General features: G+C 36.1%; 1 protein-coding gene across 5 annotated transcripts in view; it reads left to right on the top strand.

Annotated features, from left to right (window-relative positions):
* Window positions 1-26,632, top strand: part of Sptz (zinc finger FYVE-type containing 26 spastizin) — a gene marked incomplete in the record, with an annotated part of 1,794,825 nt that overhangs the window by 151,987 nt on the left and 1,616,206 nt on the right. For all 5 annotated transcript variants that reach the window (XM_081731160.1, XM_081731159.1, XM_081731161.1 and 2 more), the window contains 1 exon segment: window positions 17,787-18,154. In XM_081731160.1, the coding sequence (XP_081587286.1) occupies window positions 17,787-18,154 (368 nt within the window).

Here is a 26,632-nt window from a genome sequence, read left to right as displayed (position 1 = left end):
TGCACATTCAAAGCCCTACAATCTGTTACTATTCTCAACGCTCCATTCTTTTTCAATACTACGTGCAACGGTAATAATTGACATGAACTAGGTCTAATTACAACCCACTTTAACAATTTCCGAATTTCTTCACGCACTCCTACCTTATATTTGTGCGGAATATCGTAAGGACGAGCAATAATAGGTTCACTGTTTATCTACTTCTAATCGGTACTGAAATTTATTACACAGGCCAGGAAAACGAGCGAACACTCTTCTATGTTTCAATAACAACTGAAATAATTATTCTTTCTCGTTCTCATTAAACAGCGTAGCGCATGTAACTGCATCCCTGATTTCATCTACTGTGAAATATAGACCTGGTGGGAAGTCCTTCATTAAGTCACTAGCTTCATTTTTCTCTAAAGGCTCGGCGCACCCGCTGCGGAACACATTCACCGTTCTCGCATAAAACTCATTAAGGTCCTTTATCTCGGACAACACAACAATAGGGGCTACCTTGCACTTCTCTTACATTAGCTACAATGACATTTTTACTATTTCTCTGTATTAAAGGCACTTCACCACTAATTCCTTGAAATTCAACACGCAAGTTACTTCGCTTGAAATCAATGACACTGTTTAATTTCTCAAGAAAGTTTGCACCGAGTATTACATCTTCGTGCAGTTCTGGTAACACAAGAAATTCAACTGGCACTTCCACATTTTCAATTCGTGCCGGTAAAATAACTTTTCCTTTCACGCTCTTTTTCTTTCTTCCAAGAAAATCACACAAAACAATATGCTCTCCTTTCTGCAAATGCACATTTGGTACACACTTTGTTACTTCCCGAAAAATATTGGACCGTAATAAGCACAATTCTGATCAACTATTTAATAGACAAATTTTGGGTTGATCGTTTAGAAAAATTTTTACTCTCATTGTATTATGACCTAATTCACAATTGATCACTTCTTCTTCATTATCATTACCTGTATCATCTTCTACTTGGAAATCTTCTTCGTTGCACATATGTGGAAAAGTAATCCTGTTTATATTACTGAAATCCCTCCCCTTTGCGTCGACCGACTGGGAGGGCGATACTAGTTTAAAGGCATCGAACTTTGTGGATAAAACCCACCTTGTTGGTATGTATATTGACGTTGCTGATTATTACCGTTATTTACATTAGGACCTCTATTGAACGTTGGAAACCAATTATTGTTTTGATTCGAACTACCTTGGGAATTCGGCGCACTACTTTGGTTTTCATTTGCCCTTGCACCATGCGTTTCGTTTCGATTCTCACTTGCACTCGTGTTTTGTCGGCCTTTACCTTGCGACTGATTATCGCCGTTCAAGTTGTTATTATTTCTGTTAAAATTACCTCGCCGCCCACGTCTATGAAATTTCTTCTTCCATCCTTGTTTGAAATTCGGGCGCGTACTATTATCACTGCTCACTTCACTACCGTGTTCTACTTTCACATTATTCACGTTAACACCGGCACCACCTTGCTGTTTCTGTTTATTGCGCTGATTGTCGTACATACTCGTTATTCCCGACAATCCTTCAATCGACTGCACACTCGCAAGGAATTAATTTATATTATCTGGCATAGAGCCTACCATAGCTAATTGGTACCGCTTGGGCAGGAGAGTGATGATGTGTGACAACGTAATGGTTGGATTTTCATATTCCAGAGCTTGAATTTGACTAAAACGCTCTGTCACGAAATCAACAACACTACTATAACATTTTGGATCAAACGGAATAGAACGCAAATTACGCAGACGCGTGCGTGGCTTTCACTAAGGGACTCTCAAATGCATTTTGAAACTCTATCACAAATTCTTGGAAAGTTTGACACTTCTTACCGTGCAAATCATACCACTTAAGCGCACTGTCTTTAAGAATCAATGGCATAATCGTCAAATATTCGTTTTCAGGCACTCCGGAGAACGACATTTCTCTACCAAAATTTTCTAAAAATGCACTTGCACTTTCCTTCATCATATCACCTGAAAATGTAGAGAGTTGCTTAATGTCTGCTAATCGCAATGAACAACGCCTTGCACTCACTTTACTGTTTCTTGCTCGCATGGTATGCGGACTTTCTCTTTCGGTTTTGATTCTTGGCACGGTCCTCCTTATTACATCACTTTCCACTTCAGTATCAGACGTCGTCTGAGCCTCACTGCTCGATTTTCTCTCACGCTTCGCACTGCGCACGGAACCTGTGTTTCTTTGTGACATATTACTTCCAGTATCGTGGTGCTTATTTACTAATTCTATACGTTGCACACGCTCTGATAATCGTTCCACATCTTGCTTGGTTTGTTCACTTAACTCACTGGCGCGAAGACATGTTTCAAAACACTGCTGGTTAAATTTACTCTGCTCGTGGCACACTTGAATACACTCTTGTACTGCTACACCGTATTCGCTTTCTTTAGTCTCGCACTTCTGAATTCTACTTTCGCAGTACTTGTCGAGACTTTCGACCAAACGCAACCTTTTCTCGTAATCATCCACTCTATTGTAACATTCACTTAACTGACGTTGTTGGTCGTTGTATTTTCTTCAACTGTGCTTCGTATATCATGCACTGCCTCTGCTAATTCACATGCGCTTCTACGTATGTCTTCACTCGTATTAAAACACTTTGATTCCACAGCTTCAATTCGCTCTATTAATTCATGTCGAACTGCACTAATACACTCATTCAAATTTTTGATTTCATTCTGCATGGTAACATTCACGTTGTTAATTTCACCTGATAAATCTTCTTTACACTTGGATATATTTTCACGGCACTCGCTACGTAATTCCTGCAAATCACTTTTGATATTACTTTTCAACTCGTCATGGCTTTCATTCCGCTTATTTTGGTTTTCACTTATAGACACGACACTTTCATTCAATTTATTTTGGTTTTCACTTATAGACACGACACTTTCATTTAATTTATTTTGGGTTTCTTTAACTTCGTTTATGGATGCAGTTAATTCCCGCTGCATGGCGAGAAGTATCGTTCTAAGATCTCCTTCAGCCATGATCACACAAATAACACAAATTCACTAACACAAATAATTGACTAATTTCTTCAAAAATCTAGGACTTGCAAATAATTAAAAAAAAATCCCTAATTTAGACAGGATTTAGGCTTCAGTATACAAGGATGAATGCACTGGATAAGGATAAAATAACACGAATTTCATGTTCCTTGTAGCACCCTGAGATGGCGGCAAAAATTACGCAGTAAGTTTTGAACATCAAGAATACCTAGGCCTATGCTCGTAAACACAAAAACTGAGCATTTATACAAAAAGAAAGGTTCCTGCTTCGACACATATCCCGGGTTTCGGCACCATTTTATAACGTTTACTCCATAGGATGGTAATCCAAATAGAGCAAACATTACATTAGATAGTCATAGATAGTATGTTTGCTCGAGCGTTGACGATGAAACAAGTTATTATAAGTAATTGCTCCTTTCAACGCCAACTACACATAAGCAAAAATTCTAAATACAACCTTTAAAAACACTAAAAATTCAGCATCATATTTTTCGAAAGATAATAAACTCCAAAAACAATAAGTAAAAGTATTTTCTGTACCATGCACTTAAACGAATTATCATGAGTCTTGAGGGGATGACATGCACAATCGCAGCAAACACGCACAAATAGACTTAAAATTTTACTAATTGGTTATTCATACTTACATCTCTGCCGTTTGGTATTGACTATTACAATGCATTTTATATCGATTACAACTATACGATAATCTAAATGTGGATACAATAGAAGTTACATTTTTTAAAAAAAAGTTGTGCAGCGTTGTATCGTAAACTGTCTTCTTGATTCTGTTTTTGCGCCGAATACTGTTGCCTACCGCCAAATCTCCCTAACTCTCGCTGTTCGTGTGAGTTTCTCGTGTTGGGTGACGTAAGAGCGGATAGAGCTGTGATTGGCTGGAGAAGCGGTGGCCAAGGTCACGCCAGCCGCCTGCATTCTCTGAGTGAGAGAACGCAAACATAGAAACGTCGTCTGCTAGTAAGTGACAGTCCTTTTAAATAAAAAGAGAATTAAACTGCTTGAACTGCATACAGTCAAAATAATGAATAAATGAGTTTATGACAAATGTAACTGATATATTCAGGCTAGTCAACCTAAGTGAGGTTTTTCTGGATTTTGTTCTTTTACACCTGGCAAATGACGGGATGGTACCTAACAATGGTCCCGAACCCCTTCCTTACCTCTACATTCCTTTCTTTCTGTGCAGTTCCCCGAATAGTGTGATCCTCGAAGGCCGTCATCCATCATGTGTGATAGGCTAATATAGCCATGAATATCTACAACTCAGAAAGCTAATTCTCAATCTTAATCCTAGTGAAAATTACAATAATTCAATTAAGTACATCAATTTCAATAACTCCAGTGGTTGAAGTTCAAGATTTCTCAGACAAGCAAAAAGCATGGTTAATAGCAAATCAAGAACTGTTCGCTTTGAATGATAGACTAACAGATATGGGGAGAAAATATGGTCATCATCTTAAAAGAATAAATAGAGCTTATTATAAACGGACAAAATAATAATTAAAAATGTTAGTGCATAGTCGAAAGCAGCAATAGTTAATAGAAATAAAAACATCAAGGTAGTAAATATAGTGCAACTCAGTAGTAACTGGAATGTCTCTGTTAAAATAGGAACTCAAGTGGGAAGCCTAAAATTAATAAATTGCAACTGTTTGTATAGTGTGGATATTGAATCGTCCTTGGATAATATTGAAAACATCTTTCATACATACGTAGAAGACAGTATGATTATTTGTATGGATTCAAATGGAAAATCCACGCTATGGCATAGTACTCTTACTGATGGCAAGGAGAATAACTAGAAGAACTAATATGCACAATTTGAGAACCTTAATGACGAAGAAAATTCGCATTTTCTTAGAAATATTCATTCAGATATTAATGAAATTCTAATAACGAATTAAATGAGTAATATGCTTGAAAACTGGAAAGCTATGGATGCAGCTACAGTCAGCGGACACAATGCAATAATTTTCAACATTATAATAACTAATAACAGGAAAACAAAAAATCAAGAAAGTAGAAAAGAAGTTTTAATTTATAATCCGAACAAAAAATTGAGGAAAAATCTCACGTAATAAAACTTTCACAAATTGAAGAAACAATGACTTAGGTGAACTAGCACAGGAAGTAGAACAACCGACAGTAATAACAATTAAAAACTCAACGAGAAGAAAAACCACGCGAGAACTAGAATAAAAGTAAACACTGTTTGGAGTGATGAGCTTGAGAATCTAAAATGACGTACAAAAAGAGCAAAAAATGTTTACATACATACACCAGAATATAATTTAAGCTAAAGCAGATTGAACAAATGCGAAAATTAAAACAAACTTACCACAGGAAATTAAAAGAAAGAAAAACGGAACACATGTAAGGCATACGTGGGAAACAACCCTAAACCTCGATCCATGAAGAGAATGATATAAAATAATTAGCCAGAAAATGAACAAACAACTACTCTAACAACATTAAGGAACAAAGTCTTACATTTACTAAATATGGAGAGGAGACAATTAACTACCTAATAAATACATTATTATTACAACACAATGCAGATGACGACAATGAAACACGGATGCAGCTAAAAGGAAACATGCAAATAGAGCCAATACAGTATATCGAAATAGAAGTTGTTTACTCAGTTAAGCTACTAAAATTATTAAAGCACCGGGGCAAGACGTGACCAAATCTAAAATTTTTAAGTAACAATTAGGCAAATGTGCATCATAGTACTCTTTCTGATGACAGAGAAGAATATGTTGCATCATATTGGTCATATTCGTGTGTTTTAAAGTAACGACAAATTCCAAATATATGGAAATAATTAAACTTAAGTCTTGTTTATTTATTTATTTATTTATTTATTGAAAAAAAAAAAGCACGAAGTAAAATGACGACCCAAAGTCTTACCAGCCACTATGTCTTCTGAATGTAATTAGCATACCTTTCGAAGCAGCAATATTAAATAAAATAAAGAAACACAAACAGACCCAACGTACATTGTGATTCTGGAAACAGAAGACTACTAAAATGGCAGTCAGAAGACTACTAGACCTAATTAATGAAATAAAATTGAGCGGTCACGGACGTAGATACATGTAGAAATTCGATAATTTTGGTGGCCACATTTCTTCGGTAATTAAGAAGGTTGAAATAAGTAGAACATTTTATAATATAATTTTGAAATATTTTAATAATAGGTAAGTTTTCAAGCACCGTTAAGAAATATAAACCCACGATGTGGAACATTACGATACAATCATGTCTCAAGGAACTAAAGAGCATCTAACCATTGTAATATCAGCCAAATCTAGGAGAGAGTTAGAACGGAAGAGCCTACAAGCAACACTGGAAAAGTGATGCTTAGTAATGTACCAAATTTAATTATTAACAAGGCAAAAATAACTTGGGCAAAATATTAATATCGTTAAGATCCTCAACATATATTTTAAGGCGTGTCCCTCGAGGTGCTCGAGCTGCAGTTGCTGATGCACTTGCCGATGTGTTACTTCAAGTAACTATTACAAATGACGAAAGAGATTGAATCAACTTGTTTCTATTTCCATTAGTTGCACTAACTGCTCCCAAAAAATCAGAAAATGTAAAAAACCTTACCTCGTGGGTAAAACAAAGAGTTCGTCTTTGGTGTGATGTAGGTATTAACGCCTTAACCTGACATCCAACAAAGATCAGGAGATCTCTTCCAAAACAGAATGTTTCCAATCTTAAGATTGTAGAAAACAAACTTGCAGATGGTGACATCCGTGGAGCAGTCCGTCTAGTAATGTCAGATGATACTGTTACAGCCCCCGACATTTCTGTGTTTGAGACGCTATTGGAGAAGCATCCAGCCCACCCTGGTGAATTTACTTTACCAAATCATCCAGATGACCCAAACAACTGTCAAGGAGTTTCGATTAATGAAGTTAAGGTAGCTATTAATTCCTTTCCATCTGGTAGCGCAAAAGCTCTCGATGGTCTTCGCCCTTCGATTCCCAAAGATCTCCTATCCTGTCAAGTACTTGAATCGAAGGAAGAGCTCGTAAAATCATTATGCGATCTGTTCAATTTAATTATTTCAGGAAAAGTTCCCTTGCATGTTCGGCCATTGTTTTTCGGAGCCAAACTTACTGCTCTAAAAAAGAAATCTAGTGGAATTAGACCAATTACCGTTGGTAATCTCTGGCGCAGAATATCAGCAAAAATTATATACTTCAGAATACGGGAGCATTTTAAGAACTTTTTGTCTCCCCATCAACTTGGTGTCTGTACTCCAAACGGAGCCGAAGAGGCTGTACATGCAACCCGAGTTTATTTGTCTTTCATTCTCCTAAAGCTATCTTAAAGCAAGATTTTCGCAACGCATTTAACGAGCTTCGCCGGGACTCCATGCTCACTACAGTGTTGAATGAATTTCCTTCAATCCATCCATATGTTTACCAATGTTACGCTCAACCCAGTAATCTATTCTTAGGTGAAGACACTATTTCATCCCAGAGAGTAAAACAAGGCGATCCCCTGGGCCTAGCACTTTTTGCTATAACCATTCATTCCGTAGTGAAATCAATCAACAGTGAATTAAATATTTGGTATTTGGATGATGGAACGATCGCTGATGAACCTGAAGTAGTTCTTTCTCCTCTAGCACAAATAAATGAGAAGGCATCTGCACTTGGGCTATATTTGAATTTTTCAAAGTGTGAAATTGGTTTTCTTGGGTCAGACGACGCCAACTTCAACATATTATTTAAAAAATTTGACGAAACTGCCCCAGGAATACGTCTCCTAACTAACCAGGATGCTTGTCTTCTAGGCGCCGCTCTCACAAAGGAAGCTTTTACCAATGTCCTGTTAAGCAAAATATCGAAGTTGGAATATTTTTTGTCTCGTCTCGCCTCGATTTCTGTCCATGCAGCTTTCTTTCTTCTACGTGCCTCTTTGTCGATCCCTCGTTTAAACTACTTTTTACGATGCTTTCCATCTTGGAATGAGACTCTACTACTAGAGAAATATGATCATATCCTTAAAATGGGTCTGGAGTCAATTTTAAACAGCTCCTTAAGCGACGAATCTTGGGTTCAAGCATCCTTACCTGTGAGATTAGGGAATCTTCGTATTCGGTGATCCGTGGATATGGCGATTCCTTCCTTTTTAGCGTCCTACCACGAATCTCTGCATTTAGTCGAGGCTCTTCTTCTGCTAGACCCAGATATCATAGTTCATGAAGGCTCTACCAAATGGAAAAATTTAACAGATACAGTTCTTCCAGAAATTAACAAAAGAGGTTGAGCATCTTGGTACACACCAATTGCAGCGCATTTTCATGAACTTCTCTTACAGTTAGTTATGGCTCCAGAGGATAAAGCCAGGATTCGTGCTGCCTCATCCCTACATGCTGAGGCATGGTTGAATGTAATACCCTCCCCACCATTAGGTCTTCATATGACTAATGAGACATTTCGAATCTCTGTCGCCTTAAGATTAGGTTCAGATATTTGTGAGCCACATCGCTGTCCAGCTTGCGAGGATCAAGTTAACCAACGTGGCCTGCATGGCCTTTCATGCATGAAGAGCATGGGTAGACACGCTAGACACTCCTCTGTAAATGATATCATTTTACGAGCCATTACCACAGCTGAAATTCGTTCCATACGTGAACCTTCAGAATGTTGTTGTTCAGATGGTAAACGACCTAATGGCATGACATTAGTTCCTTGGTTGAAAGGCAAATCACTAGTATGGGACTTTACGTGTTCTGATACATTTGCCCATTCAAGTCTCCCTTTAGCTGTTATGAATGCTGGAGCTGTTGCTAGTCGTAGAGAAGTAGAAAAGCAAAGGAAATATAACAACCTCCTTGATAAATTTATTTTTGCTCCAATTGTCATCGAGACTAGTGGTGCTTGGGAATCTGCAAGCCTTGATTTTATTAGAGAAGTAGGCAGACGCATTTCTATCGTTACTGGAGATATTCGATCAACATCCTTCCTAATTAAGTGCATATCTATTGCTATCCAACGTGGCAACGTCTCGTCGGTTCTTGGCACCTTACCACATGGAAAAGAACTAGATGAGGTGTTTCTTCTCTAACACAAAGGACAACACTGAGCATTTATACAACTGGATGACATACTATACAAATAAGGTGTAATATCATTGGATGGCATAGATTTACATGAATTTCGAGGGAAGACAAATTGTATTTCTTAAGGGACAATGTGTACATAATTGCTGCCTTCCTGTATTAATTCAAAAGAATGTGTGAATAATGTAGAAACAGTTTGGTAAATCCTAAGAAATGAGTTCATTTCTTTCAATAATATCCATATCAAAGCGAGGACTTTGCCAAAGCTTGTCTGTATTCAATGATTTAACAACATTTCCACATATTATATATAGTTATCTGTAATAAAAATTGTTGTTTCTATATATAAATTTGAATTTGTAATATGTAACAATATCATATAAATACATGCAAAAATAACTATTTTGGACGAAATCTGCAAATGAAGTCAATAATAAAAAGAACACCAAAATAGAAATTGTAGATGAATACAAATCTTTGAAAATATGGACAGCTAAGAAGTTTGAACTTTGCAAAGTACAAAAGAGAAACAGCAGAGAAAGGCGAAAAGTATATAGCAAGCTGCTAATAATAGCCACTAGGGAGTAAGGAGCAGAGAGCAGGAAATATGATCACAATTTAATAATTAGAGAAAAATAATGGGAAAAATGACGATGAAACAATAGAGTACATATCTGGTCACGGCCCGTCAAATAACCCATCACAAGGCTGAAGATAAGAAATGTCATTGTGAAAAAAATCAAACTCCCGAAGACGTATATCGGGAATGTGATCATTATATTACAGAGAGAGAAATAATAGAAATAAGATACTAACTCGAAATTTCACACTTAAATGCAATAGTAAATGAACATTAAAAACTTGAAAAATTGCAAGACATGTTCCAAGAAGTTTATGAAAAGAGGGAAGAAAATAGATACAATTAAATCAATTTAGTAACACCTAAATTAGAAGAAAACTCTAATTAAATTGACACGAATTCTGAATAAACAAGCATTAAAAATTCTGAGAGAGAAATACAACTAGATCAATGCCTCACATTAAATTGGATTATCGGTTCCTATATTTTATCCCATTAAACAAATATTTTATTTATTTACATTCATTTTAATTTATTCTTTATTATTAATTCATTTTTAATTTATTTTTATAATGTACCCTTACGTTTTAAGTTTTATGAAAAGAAAATTTGAATCAAAACTAAATAACAAATGAAAATGGGGATACAAATAAGTTCTGGTGCACATTTCACAACTTAATAGAAACAAAGAAATACCAATGTAGTGTTCAGTGTTTGTTAAGTGGAATGAAGCAGATTAAATATACATAAAAACAAAACACATAAATAACGAAAGATAAATAGATATTTTTAAAGATGAACTAGTGGAAAAATGATAAAACATATAGGACTTAAATGACGCAAGAAGTTTCTCACCCCATAGCAGAAATATGGAAACAGGAAATGATGCCTGAAAGATGGAACAATAATACCAATGCATAAGAAGGCTAACTATGCCAGCTACAAAGACATTACATTATTAAACCCGACATACAAAGTACTTACACGAATAATCAGTAAAAAACTAAAGAGATATAAGGAGAGCATTCTAGACGAATATCAATACGAGTTCAGACCGAACATCGGTACTATTAATCAACTGTCACATTACAACTAATCACAGAAAAACATTTGGAACGTAAAATAGTTCCGTATGTACTATTTGTGGACTACCGTTCGACATAACTAGCGTTCACAGAAGTCATTCCCCAAAACCATGCATAATTTCAAAATGGTTACGGAACTCATCAGGCTGACTCAAGTGACATTTGACGAAACATGAGCAGGGTGAAACTTGAGAAGAAGAAAAGGAGTGAATTTAAATGCTATAGAGGAGTAAACCAGGGTAAGCCCTATTCACTACACTATTTGCAATAGCTTTACACAGCCGTTCAGAAAGAGAAGGAATCTTTAAGAAATCCAGCCAAATCTGTGCTATGTAGCAAGAATTGCGCACACAAACAGATAATAGAAGGGAGATTCACACAGTTAGAAAAGGAAATGAATAAACTGGAGCTAAGAAGTATAAAGAAAACCAAACACGTGCTAATAAGAACGTACTCAAAGAACAGAAATGTAAAATCCATCTGTTGAAGATGAGAAATTTGAAGAAGCTTAGAACTTCAAATATCTGCGCCTAATAGTAAACAGCCTCAATTCTGTCGCAGATACAATTAAATAAAGAATCCAACTAGGTACCAAAGCATAACATGTTAACATGCAGCTCCTAAAGAGTAAGAGCATAAGTAGGAGAACAAACCTAAAAATCTACAGAACATTAATCCGACCACTAGTTATTGGCTCAGTAATATAAATACTGAAACAGAGAATGAGACATCATTGCCAATATTTGAAAAAAGAATAGTAAGGAAAATACGTATATGGGTCGGTTAGAGCATAAGGCAAATAGAGAATCAAAAATAACGAAGATGTGGATGAGATAATAAAGAATCAGGAAGTAGAGAGATTAATCAAGTCGGAACGGACTAGATGGTTGGATATGTGATGAGAATGCACGATAAGATGTCAAAAAAGTGACCTTAGAATCACTGTACTCAGCAGAGAAGGAAGTCCAACAACTTCATGCTCAGATAATTTCATAAACGATCTGAAAACAATGAAAATCCAGGAATGGACATAGAAGACCAAAAGCAGAACGTAATGAAGGGGGAGAGGCCAAAATCTAGTAAGGGGTGTAGCGTCAAGTGTAAAGCAACACTCTTACACACAAAATTTCCCACAGTATCATGTCCGGTATGTTGACGTGTATTGCTACCTAGTAACCGATTTTTTAAAATTATAAACCCGAAACTACTTTGTAGTGTACGGAAGAGAAGCCTCTGTGATAGCAATCGCCAAATATTTAAGAGCATTTTCACTATTGATATTAAGGTAAGTACAGCAAAAGTGACTGTCAAATTCAAACACCACATTCGTGACTATCATAGTCTGACGCAAGTGTCGTAACGTTAACATGCGCTTCAGAGGTGAAATGCAAACCGCTTATCACCGCCAACTACGCTTTAGTGTTAAGAAAATGGTACCGAGAACATCACAGTGGACCGCCAATGGTTGGAAATTCGTGATATGGTCTAATGAGTCCCCTTTCACCTTATTTGGAACGACAGACTGTATGACAGACATCTCCAAAATTTTATGCTCAGAACCGCCTCCTCCTTAACAGTGAAACATAGGGTTGTTCCTGTTATGCTATAGACCGCAAGTTCCTGCTGTTCCGTGAGGCATGTGATTACGCTCACAGAACGTATTAGCGCCTCTAATTATGTTGACATCTTAGATTGCCACGTAGATTTCATTGTCCAAATATTTCCATACAGTGACACAATTTTCTGATAATAATGCGCAGATATGCCCTATTGGAACTGTTGAGGCGTACTTTGATGAACATTACGATGAACTACAACACCTGGCCTGCACAATTCTCACTTTCGGAAAGAGTCCGAAATCTGAGGAATGTAGAATGGGAAAGTTTTTATAGGCAAAAAACTGTCCTTAGCCAAGCAAGAAATCGGTTCGTTCTCTCACTCACCAAATTGATTAGATACTTCCCAATGAGATATAGACGTGAAACCTTGCATAGAAGCACCCTATAATGACTCGAGTATAGAAAAGGTCCGAAATGTGATTAATGTGCTGTGGGAATTTGTTACGGGCGAGAAACTGTCCTTAGACAAACATGAATAGGTTCGTCCTCTCACTCATCAAATTGATTACTTGCTTCCCAATGAGACAGAAACGTGAAACGTTGTAGAAACATAATTTTATAACGAATTCGCCCGGTGTTTCTTGTAATGTTAGTATGTGTATAATCGGCAAAGACATGAATGTGGCAAATTTCATGTCAAAAGAGCAGTAAATAAGAACAATGAAACGAAAATAAAACTTCCTTGTCCATTTAGCAAAATTTGGTTTTACTTATTCTAATTTTCGTATTTATAATTCATTTTCTATGAAATTTACTACAAATATACATTTCCCGATTATACACATAGTATCAGTATTAAAAGTACCCTGCAAAATCATTATCAAATTATATTCTTACAAGAAGACAGTTATATATATGCGACAATCATTTGGACATGAGTGTACATGAGTCCAGAACAGCATAAGGAAAAATACAATATTCCTCTAGAGACCACTTACGACTTTCGTGTATCCGTTGACTTCATTCGACATCAAATCAGATATGGTTAAATAGTGATTGCATGTCGTATTAAGGACGTAAGATGCATTTTCTTAATGTGCTTTGATAATTTTGATGGTGAGAATACTGAAATCTAATTGGCTAAAGAAGACGGATGAATAATGAAAGTGAAAATAAACATTTAGTGATCTCTCACTCGGAATCGAACACGGAACCACTTAGCACTTGCATCAAGGCGCACGCGCTAACCACCAATGTTTTATTTTCTCAAAGCGTACTATTTTCGTAATTTAACTTTCTTGAATCTTATTTTCTACTTAACACGTCAGGGACATGAATATAAAAATATCGAGGACAGTTAAAATTCCATATGTGCTCTCCTACTGGGAATCGAATCCGGACTACGTAGAACAAAAGTGGACGCGCTAACCACTAAATAAATGGGAAAGACCTCACCAGCAGGGATGCTATCGTGCGAATGCGTTAACAGGATGTCTCTAGATGAGTGTACATACATCGACACGAACGGACAGACAAACATTGAAAAGTCACTTTTTTGCCGTGCATGTGCAACGAAACCTCTAAATCGGTTGAAATCTCGAATTCGACTTTTCTCACGATAATCATATCTTTTTCTATCGCCATTAAAAAATAAAAAATGAAATAGAACGTACTAGAAAAACATTCAACGAAAATAGAAGAAACATCTTGAAAGTTATTATTATTATTATTATTATTATTATTATTATTATTATTATTATTATTATTATTATTATTATTATTCGCTTGGGAACGTTTGCTTACATGCAAATGTGACAAAGGTGAAAACTATTAGTGCAGAAGAAATTTAGAATAGGAAAACAGTGAGAATATGAGTATGAAGGCAATTGATTGGGATTTTGAGGTTAACGGCGAATGCTATTTAACCCATTTCGTGTAGCTCTGGGTTTCATTTTCCGTTTGATCTGCATTTCGTGTTGAAGTCCTACAGCGTGAACATTACATCAAATTGGTACTTCTCTTTTAGTATGAGGGCAATAAGCAGCAGTATTGAACGTTGTCTTAGTTAAATGTGAGCTAATTTTATTCATTTGGCTAAATCGTTAAAGTTGACACAATTGATGCAGTTGGACTGGACCAGGGTGATTCCTGTTACGACCTTATTTGGTACGGATACCTGTTTAATCTATAGGTTTTTGCTTCGTGAAGCATTTACAGGGTGCGGCAGCGTTCATAACGTAATTTCACTTGCGTAGCACAATGACGTACTGCATGAATGCACGCCAGCTCGTGCCGCATTCGTGTACTAATGAGCTGCCATTTCAAGAGCGGTGGAGTGCACAGGATCGTGCCTTTGCTGTTGAAAGTTATTTCAAGAATAACGACTCTGCTATTGCTACCTAGCGTCTATTTCGGCAACATTTCAACTTGGGACGTCATGGGAAAGTTCCAGATGGACGGATCATTGTGAGGTGTGTACGTGCATTTCGAACAACAAATTCTGTTTGCAATGGCAAACCAGGAAGAAGTGAAAGAACTATGCGGACACCAGAAGCCGTTGAAAATGTTCGTGCTGCAATATTGTATAGCCCAAAAAGATCTGCTCGTTGTCATTCGCAAACTCTGCATATGTCCGATCGCTCATTCAGGAGAATATTGCACGAAGATCTCCATTTTCATCCATATAAGCTGCAGATTGTTCAGCAAATTAGGCCTCGCGATTGGGTTTCACGAGAAACATTCTGCTTAGCCATGCGTAATCTCCTTCGCCAAAATCCACAAATGTTGCACACCATCCTGATGTCAAATGAAGCTCATTTCGAGTTATGTGGTTCAGTGAATAAACAGAATATGCGTTGTTGGAGTGATGTAAACCCGCATGAACTGCACATCAAGCCCTTGCACAGTTCTCGTGTCACAGTGTGGTGTGGAGTTGCTTCCTTTGGGATTATTGGTCCTTATTTCTTTGAGGATGACAGCGGTGTGGCTGTAACTGTCACCAGTGAACGCTACCTAAAGATGCTGCAAGACTTCGTTCTTCCCCAATTAGATATGGTCGATGTGGATGTGGAACAATTATGGTTTCAACAAGACAGAGCGACCTCGCATACGGCCAGAATTTACATGGATTTCTTGCGACAGACATTTCCAGGTAGAGTAATTTCCCGTTTTGGTGACATTTCCTGGCCGCCTCGCTCACCTGATCTTTCATGTGCAGACTTTTTCCTTTGGGGCTACCTGAAGCAAGAAGTGTACCGAACACGTTGTGCCACCATTCCCGAGTTGAAGGATCGCATCAGAACTGCCGTCGGCAATGTCCCAGGGAATACGTTACGCCGAATTATGGAAAGCTTCCAACGCCGCCTAGATGAATGTGTTGTGCAGAGGGGCATCATTTGACAGGAGTCATATTCAAAAAGTAATCCACGCAATGGACAATGACTTACGCATTAGTAAATGGCATACCTTTAACTATTAATTGACATTAGAGGTAATAAATAAATTACAGTTACTGCCTGATGGTGTGTTTTCAATATCCTACTATGAACGCTGCCGCACTCTGTATTTGTTTTCAGACAGTATTTTTTCTTCCTTTTGTTTTCTTTTTTTAAAGGGAAAACCTGTACTCACTAGGAAAAAGCCACTCGGAATTGCAATGAGAAAAAATAATGTGTAATATAAGAAAGTAGAAAACACAACAAATCCCTTCCATTCGGTGTGCTTACAGCTATAATGTAGCATACATATATTATATATCAGTTCGTTTTCCCCTATTATCTCAATCATAAACAAATACATAATAATAATTTAATGACACACACGAAGAGGTCTAGGAGGGCTCAAGCCGGCTCCAAAACGCAACTTTACAAAACAAACAAAAGGTGCGGCCACTGCTTTTTTTTTTTTTTTTTTTTTTTTTTTTTTTACTACAGAGTTATTTATAGAATACGAACAAAGTTATAATGCGTTTTCGAAAAACTTCATCGGCGGAAAACTCATCCTAGAATGTAAAGTGCCTCTTGGTGGAGTTTTCATGAGCTGTAGAGTAGGGTGATTAAGGACTCATTCCATATTGTAGGGTGATTAAGGAAACATTTACTCATGAAACATGAATACAATCCATGGACGAAAGGATAGAAACAACACACATATACACGAACAGACAGAGTAAGTATATACATGAGTTATAGTAAGCCAAATTCCTTAAAAATAAAATAAAATATTTTAATTTAACGTTGTACGTTTATACCCTTTATGATAAATGAAACAGATGATCAACGAAAGTGAATGATGATAAAAATAACTTTTTGGACTCTTGCATCGAGGATCAAACTGAGAAGCATGTGAACCAAAGGTGCTTGCGCTAACCACTGGACCAAGGAGAGGAACTTAGGAAAATAAGTAACAGTAGGTCAACATGGTATTAGTTAAATTTGAGCTAACCATTGATTTCATTTCTATATGAGATTAATATAACATGAAGTGTACATTTATACAGGCAAGGAAACCTAGACCTTGTGAATTTAAAATAGTTTCGGTTCACTGTTGTAAACGAAATATATACTACTAAACAGGAATATAGATGCCTCCAGGTGGAACTAGATCATCCGTTGCAATGAATGTTGTGAGAACTTCTGACCGTCATACGAGGAACTTTTCGAAGAATTGTAGGCTTATATATTTGATGACCTTTCCACTCCCTTCGAGCCCCTTTAGCTTGCTCGTAAAAAAAGAATGTGTTTTCCGCTTGAATAACTAAATATTTCAAGAAATAGAAGTGTGTGATTTTAACAACTTCGAGCTGGTAAATATTTCATAAACTGTTTTAAGTCAGATAAAAGTGCTATTTTACTTTGAATACCCAAAATAAAAGTGGTTACTTTTTCTATCTCCTTGACCATTTGAGAAAATTCTGGAGAAAAAAATCTTCACCTCTTGCTTGCTCAATCTTTTGACTTTAAGAATACTATGCAACATATATTCATGCTGTAGAGCAGTGAGTACGACGCAAATTTCGAACTTCGTCATTTCTGTCGGAACTGAATTCTACAGTACATTAAAGAGTAGGCCACTGTCTTTCTGAAAACTACTTCACGATTTTTATTTCTTAAATCCCTCCATGATACATACAAGTTGTGCTATATGCTTTAAGTCATCCGAAGACAGTATTAATGAGGTAATTTGCATTCTGTTAAGATGCTTTTATTGTTCCTATTAATATTTATATAAATAATGTACATATTATATATTCTGTGCTACATGCTTTAAGTAATCCCAAGACAATATTAATGAGGTAATTTGTATTTGGTTAAGATGCTTTCATTGTTCGTATTATTATTTATATAACTAATGTTTTTTTTTTTTTTTTTTTTTTTTATTTATTTCTGGTACAGGTACTACACTGAGGGAAGCATCCTTGGATATGTTAGGTGCAAAATCACTACAGCGCGGTTTATTCTTAATATTTACACTCCCTCAAGTATGTGGAATCATAAAACCTATTGATAATCAATCCTTGCTTGATTATATTAAGGATGCTTGTTCTACAGAAGATTGTACAAAGATTGTATGCTTGTTTCTGCTAGTTGGATGTGAAAGTAAATTAATTTCAACATACACTCATATTCAAAGTGAAGGAAGTATACACTCAAATTGTAGTAAAACAGTTAGTGAAAATATGCAAGTTTTGAGTCCGCTGAAGATAAATGAAGGATACTTTATACGTATGCTGAGAACTCTCATTCATTGGATTGAGAATGTCGTAAGTATTAATTTGTGTGTGCGTACTTGATATTGTGAGTTAAGAAAAGAAATTAATGCCTGTACTTAATGAATAACTGATGTGTGAAAGAGCAAGAACTTATGATATATCATAATACGGTAATGAATAGCACGTGCTAATTAAGCTCGAATCTTAGTAATATCTATAATTCATTTTCTTAATGGTGTTTCTTTGAAGTAATTTAAGAATACTCTGATTATTTCGATGCTTAAAGATAGCAGTTGAGTCAATCTATTCAATCTGTATATACTAGCTTATCTCTAGTATATATATAAAATTTTGTTTGGTAAAGTCTTTGGAAGAGGATATATAACATTTTGTTTCTAGTTGAATTCTCAGATAATTGAAGGCAGAACATGATTTGTGAAAACTGCAACACTAAGAAAGACATGTGTGAGTGAAATGAAATTTATACCACACACTAACGATTACAATTCAGAATTGTATTATCTGTCACAAGAGAAATGAATGTTATTAGCGGTATAATGTTTTTGCCTCTTGTAGCAAGATGGTGTGAGAAAATCAGTTCACTTAATCGTTTATGTAACCTTATTTTAACTTCCAAGGCTGTGAATCTTGATAAAATAACACTATATATTACGTTTGCTAAAACAGTTTACATAACACATAGAAATAGTGCAACGGACATGGAAAACAGCAAAACTGTTATATGTTAAGTTCCACACAATAGAAATATAAAAGTCACTTGAATGTCGAAACCTTACTGTAAAAGTAATGCATGTGAATAGTGGTGTATTGGGAATCGTGTTTACCTATCAGTCAGGCGAACCATGTTCAAATCTTAGCCAAGTTTACTTTTTTTCTTTCTTTCTGTTTCGTCGAAGGAATTGCTATAAAATGTAATAATAAAATGCTTTAGATCTGGTTTCATCCTATTAAAACTTTCCTTGCTTCTTTTTCTTCTAAGATAGTAATATAAGTAAACAAGTATGTTTTTAAACTGAAAGTAAGTGTGCTCTAGATTTTGTTTACTATTAATAAAATATAGAAAGAAGATTATACCCGAAAGTAAATATGTACGTAATTTAAACGAACGTAGCAAGTTTCTGCCATTTCACTCAACCAGCTTTTGTGTCTCTGCCCATTAATTTGTTTGTTTCACGAGAGCTCTTGTAAAACTTATTCGATTTTAATGAAACTCGGTATATCCCTTCCTCCAATCTTTCAAAATAACCATATTGTTCGACGTTGTAAGAATCCATCAAAAGTAAATGAGTAAAAGGAGATAAAATTCAACTCATATTAGAAGTTTTCACTTATAAAAGATATTTTCTGGTATAAACTATGTAAAAAAAAAAAAAAAAAAAAAATGAATTCGATAAAACGTTGTGCATTCTTTCTTTAGGATATCCTAATAAAGCTCAATAGTTGCGGTTGAAACTGATCAAGGATAAGTTTGTCAAATGTCTCAAATTTCAAGGTTTCAGCATTAAAATAATATGTCATTCAGAAAATAATTTTCTTTAATAACAATCACAAAAATGTTATGATGGACCATTTGTCTTTATATGCCTTTGCAACTTTTAAACTAGTAGTTACAAAATGCTAACATTTCGCACCATTCAAATATCAATAAGAGGACATACATTTCAGCACAACAGATCAACAGTGTTGTCAATCCAATATAAAGTTGTATTTCGACAAATAACACTACGTTAGGGTATTACATATTTCAATTGTACATACTAAATGAAAACTTACGATTGCGCACTTGTTATGAGTGGTGTAATCTAAGGACTAGTATATATATATATATATATATATATATATATATATATATAGAGAGAGAGAGAGAGAGAGAGAGACATGCCTAGGGAGATTTGATTTCACTCTGGATGCAGTTAAATTCAGTAAACTTAAATATGATTTAAACTACTCGCTGAGCAAAACAATACGTTTATTGTAAAAATATATTAACGTGTAGCAGTTTTGCTAACCATCCACTCGGCTTCATCAGACACTACAAATACACAGGTGATAACAAATTATATTTTTGAGACAGCAGAACAATTCCTGAATGCTGATTGACTACCATAGGCTACTTCAGCCAATCCTCTTCAATCAGAAAATCAGAATATAAAACAGAGAAAAAATTCGCTAATTCCCTTTCTCCCGCCCCTGTTGACAGCATATCTATACATACCTAATTTAAAAAATAACCTTTATAAATAACTCTTAAATATGAATACTAAATAAATAGTATAGAATAAATAAATAATTCAGTATTTTTGTAAATATTAAATTTACAGAAATAACCTGTATAATTAACATATGTACCGTGTCCTGCGAAAACGAACTAAGCGCCACTTTCTTACTTTTGAGAAAATTACGTATAAAGGTTGATGTCCAGCATTAATGTAGCCGTAATCAAAAGTGAAATTATGTCTCTTTTTTGGGAAATTTGTTGCTTTTCCTCTCTTTTCGATTGTGCAAAACGTTCTAATGCTTATCAGGAACCAATCGTTGCATTTACGTGGATTTTCAAAGTTTGGCGCTTAGTTCACTTTTGCATAACACGGTACATATTGATCTTTAAAGCTCCTTAACAATTTATTCCATTATTCATCAATTTTAAGTCCTGAATTCCAGTTTATAACCTTATCACCTTATTTTCAATGAATCTTGCTTTTTTTCCATTGTCTCACTAACCTTCTCTCCTCTTGCTCCAACACTTTTATTTCACTCCATTAATTGAAGTCCCGTGTCCCGTATGTGCTTATAAACTTCATTGCTGTCTCTCTCCAATCTACTGCACTGGATATTATATATTACTCCTTTCTTAATCATTCTTTTCTCCTCTCCTTTTTCCCTCTTTCTTCGCTTCTTCGTTATTACCTCTAGTAATCTCTTCCTCGTTTTCTGTACATACAGATACCTCCACTGTTTTTCAGCATTCTTTTGATGACCTCTGTCTCTTCTCCTTAGTCTCTACTCCCACCACATTTTTCTTTCTTTTTTTTCTCTTTCCAGTCATCGTACTCTTTTTCGTTCTTCTCTTCCTCTTTTCCCCATTATACCTTAGTTTCCTTCTATCGTACCCATTTCCCTCTAACTGCTCATGGAAGGCCTTTATCCCCTTCTATGCTTTCCTTCTCTCATTGTTCGCCTGTCTAATTCATTTCTTCATGTTACTAATAAAGTTTATTTTCGTCGAATAATCCACATCACTACTCGTATGGCAGTAGTTTCTCGACGCATAATTTTTCTGGTACCATTCTGTGTATATCTTCCCTATCTTCATGTCTAAGAACATCAATGTCTCTTCATTTTCCACTTACGTCTCTTCGTTTCCCATTTCCAACTCCAGTTCTATGGCTTTTTCTTTATCTTCTATGTCTTTCACAAATTTTTCCAATTGTCTTCATGTTCCTTTCCATATTCCTACACAATCATCAACATATCTACTAAAAAACAATAATTTGCTACCACCTTTTGACTTTATTTTCTTCTCCCAATCATTCATGACAATCTCTGTCAACACCAGACTCAACCTTGACCTTATGCTTACCCCTTCTTAATTTTAACCAACGTATCATCTATTATGATGTAACTGTTCTTCCATATTACACTTAGGGCATCTTTCAGACCTTCCCCACTCCGGCTATTAATCCTACTATATTTCATCTGTTCTGTAATCACACTCATTACGTTCTTTCTTCTTAAACTAGGAAACACGGCTTTCACATCAACACTAAACATGATGCTTTTTACCCTAATGTGACCTATTTCCACCAACCTTCTCTTCAGGTCCACCATGTTCTTCACACTACTACTTTCTTGTTGCCCCCGTATTACCTCTACCACTTTCATTATCTCTTCTTCCAGTGGTCCAAATATATTGCCTTTGCAATCCAACACTGGTCTTAGTTTAATATTTTCTTTATGAGTTTTCCGGAAACCCTTCATAACTGGTATTCTACCTTCTTCATTTAGACCTTTCGTATACCCTTCTTTTCTAAACGACACCACCACTTTTTTCTTTAGTTTCTCCGCTCGTACTCGTGTCACCTATTACCTCATAAGTTTCATCACATAATTCACTCAATCTCTTCTTGTACCATTGTCTCTCCATAACGAAAATTGCACCACCATTGTCTGCTTGTTGCCTGTCTGCATGTCTTTCCTCTTTCTCGTGTTCTCTAACACCGTGTAGTCTTTATTTGAAAGGTTCCTCCTTCATGCCTTATGTTTCTCTTCACTGTCACCTCGACCCTTCTTCTTATTTTCTCCCTTACCTCTTTGTCCTGTATTTGAGTTATAGCTTGTTCTACAGAATAAATTACTTCCTTTGGGTCCAATTTTGGTTTCCTCACTTTAAACTTGTTACATAAACTCAATAGCTTCTTGTCGTCTTCCCACACCGTCAAATCACCTATTACTACTACAGGGTGCCCCACATAAAACTGGTACGCCTCACGCACGATATTCAAGTAACATCTTAACAGCAATAATGAACTAACAATGAATAGGTAATAGTGAACCAGTTACCTATTTATAAGATGCTGGAAGTAATGGCCATGGACATCTAGGCATCGCTAACCTCGTTTGATGACGTTACCAGCAATACGCTGTAATTCTGCAGGCGTGATGTGGTTAATTTCTCTAGTAATGTTCCGTTTAAGATAGTCTATTGTTTGAGGATTGTCAGCCTATATTTTGCTTTTCAGTGTGCCCCATAAATAAAAATCACAGGATGTTAAGTTCGGGGACATTGGGGTCCAAAGGCCTCTACTGACAAGTCTGTCTTCAGGGAACACATTGCAGATGTGGGCCATACTTTGGTTGGATGTGTGGGCGGTTGCTTCATATTGTTGGAATATTGCATACAGGTTCTCTGCATCTGTTAATTGGGCATAAAAAGAGTCAAAGATCTCTGGGGCTAATAACGCGCATGCCGGACAACGCACACCAAACACCTATATTCTCGGAGTGGAGAGATTCTTCATGCAGAATATGTTTGTTGTCCTGCGACAGTATCTGCAATTCAGGAAGCCTACATAACCTGACAAGTGAAACCAGGCCTCATCTGATATGAAATAAAGCAAGGGGTCCAAGTAACCGTTAGCAATTGATGTTAACAACCAATTACAATAATGAACTTTTTTTTTTTTATTTATTTATTACCTGATCCTCACGTTTCAACTCTTGCACCATACTCAAACGATAGGCTTTTAATCTTGTATCTTGTAGTACACGATAACACAATGTACAAGATAAACACCAACCTGCTGCGATAATCTCCTTACCGATTTGCGGGGGCGATAATATCCTTTCTCTAATGTACATGCAAATTCTGTCTATAGTTTCAGGGGTCCTCACTGTCGGTCGCTTATTCATCTGCACATTCTGAACGGATTCTATAGCTCTCCATTTCTTGTTCAGGTCTTGAATAATGTTGGTCGTGAGGAATTACCTACCAGAATACTTCGCTTGAAACATTTCTTTACATTCCTTGATGGAGCCTGTCTTTATGTAAAATTCCACATTATTAATTCACTGTTCTAATGCAAACACGTATACTTTTAATATAGATACATACAATATATAGTTGAAAGTGTGTTTGTTTCCAAGCAATTGTCAACTAATGTAGTATTTCTTGATTCGATCTTTTTCAATAGGAATTACCAATATTGAAGCAGTAATACTGGTCGACAGAGCGGTGAGCGGGTCGTGGCCACAAGAGAAACTAACATCAAAACATCCCTTCCCAGCATTCTTTCCAACTGCAGAATATGTTTCAATAATCTGCGTTCCAAGTAAAATACCATCCACGCATTTTTGTTGGATTGAATGTCGTGTGAAATGTACGAGAATTTTGAAATATTATTCAGTAAATGACAGCCAAGTTCCGCGAAAAAAATGAAAACTGGCCTGCACTGCCGTAAGCATATTATACACGAACAAGAGTTTTGGGTAAAATCGCCGATTTCGAGGCTTTGTAAAAACAATTCTATTAACGGTAGAAACATGAAATTTAGAATTTAAGGAGATATCCGACAGATGTACTCATATGTCAAATCTCACATTCCTACCTTCAACCATATTCGAGTACTGGACCCCTAAAATATGCTGTTTTCAGGCTCACTGACTCACTCATCAAATTGATTAGGTACTTCCCAATGAGATAGGAACGTGAAACTTTGCATAAAGATACTCCATAATAACTTGAGTATGGAAAAAGTCCGAAATTTGAGGAATGTGCTATGAGAAATTTTTTACAGGCAAAAAAACTGTCCTTAGCCAAGCAAGAAATCGATTCACTCACTCACTCATCAAATTGATTAGGTGCTTCCCAATGGGATAGAGACGTGAAACTTTGCATAGAGGTACCTTATAATAACTTGAGTATGGAAACAGTCCGAAATTTGAGGAAAGTTCTACGGGAAAGATTTTATAGGCAAAAAACTGTCCTTAACCAAGCAAGAAATCGATTCACTCACTCACTCATCAAAATGATTAGGTACTTCCCAATAAGATAGAAACGTAAAACTTTGCATAAAGGTACCCTATAACGACATGGCTATGAAAAAAGTCCGAAATCTAAGGAATGTGCCATGGGAAATTCTTTACGAGCAAAAAGCTGTCCTTCAGGAAAAAAATCCTTTCACTCACTCACTCATCAAATTGATTAGGTACTTCCTAATGAGATAGAAACGTGAAACTTTGCATAGAGGTACCCTATAATAACTTGAGCATGGAAAAGATCCGAAATTTGAGGAATGTTCTACGGGAAAGTTTTTATAGGCAAAAAACTGTCCTTAGCCAAGCAATAAATCGTTTCACTCACTCACTCATCAAAATGATTAGGTACTTCCCAATGAGATATAAACGAAACTTTGCACAAAGGTACCCTATAACGACTTCAGTATGGAAAATGTCCGAAATCTGAGGAATGTGGTAGGAGAATTTTTTTATGGGCGAAAAACTGTCCTTAGTCAAACACAAAACGGTTCGTTCTCTCACCCATCAAATTGATTAGATACTTCCCAATGAGATATAGACGTGAAACCTTGCATAGAAGCACCCTATAATGACTCGAGTATAGAAAAGATCCGAAATGTGATTAATTTGCTATGGGAATTTGTTACGGGCGAGAAACTGTCCTTAGCCAAACATAAATAGGTTCGTCCTCTCACTCATCAAATTGATTACTTGCTTCCCAATGAGATAGAAACGTGAAACTCTTCATAAAGGTACCTTATAATGGCTTAAGTGTGTAAAAAGTCTGAAATGTAAGGAATGTGCTATGGGATTTTTTCATGGGTGAAAAACTGTTCTTAGCCAAGCAGATATCGGTTCATTCATTCACTCGGCACATTGATTAAGTACTTGTTTATGAAATATTGATGTAAAAGTCTGTGTATTGGTACCTTATAATGACTTGAGTATGGAAAAGGTATGAAATTTAAGTAATGTACTAAAGAAAATTTTTATGGGTGAAAACTGTCCTTAGCCAAGCAGAAATCGGTTCACTCACTAACTGACTCACACGTAGCATTAATTAGGCACTTCCCAATGAGATAGAAGGATGAATCTCTCCATAAAGGTACCTTATAATGATTTGAGTATGGAAAATGTCCGAAATTTAAGAAGTGTTATGGAAAAATTTTATGGGTGAAAACTCCTTAGTCAAGCGGAAATCGGTTCACTCATTCGCTCATCACATTGATTTCGTACTTCCTAATGAGATAAGACGTGAAACTCTGCATAAAGGTATCTTATAATGACCTGAGTATGGAAAAAGTCCGAAATGTGACGAATGTGCTATGGGAAATTTTTTATAGGCGAAAAATTGTCCGTAGCCATTAGATACTTCCCAATGAGATGAAGATGTGAATGTCTACACGAAGGTAGGTTATAATAGCTTCAATATGAAAAATATCCGAAATTTAAGGAATGTGCTATGGAATTTTTTATGGGCGAAAAACTGTCCTTACTCAAACAGAGATCGGTTCATTTACTCACTTGTCATTGATTAGGTGCTTCCAAATGAGATAGAGAATTGAAACTCTGCATAATGGTACCTACCTTACTTAGTGATTTGTGAAGTAAAGGTTCGAAATTTGAGGAATGTACTATGGGAATTTTTATGGGCGAAAAACTATCCATAGCCATTAGGTAGTTCTTAATGAGATAAAGGTGCGAAACTCTCTATAAAGATGCTCTATAACGGCTTGAAAATGAAATTTAAGGAATTTGCTATGGAAAATTTTTCATTGAAAAAAAAAAAAAAAAAAATCTGTCCTTATAATCAGAAATCGGGAACGATTTCTTTATTGAACACATCATTTGCATAGTGATAATGTTGTCAATCGTCGGAGTGGTCGAGTTGGTGCCCTCCTCGCTGGTCTATTGGCTACCACGTGCGCCTTTGGAGTATAGGGTCCTGGGTTTGATTTTCGGTGGAAGAGCCTTTGGAATCGTAACTCTCCTCGA

Source organism: Thermobia domestica, chromosome 11 (genome assembly GCF_964235325.1).
Source record: "Thermobia domestica chromosome 11, izTheDome1.hap1.1, whole genome shotgun sequence".
Classification (NCBI taxonomy): Eukaryota; Metazoa; Arthropoda; class Insecta; order Zygentoma; family Lepismatidae; genus Thermobia; species Thermobia domestica.
Note: the sequence above shows the minus strand (reverse complement) of the source record. Positions and strands in the feature narration are given on the sequence as shown.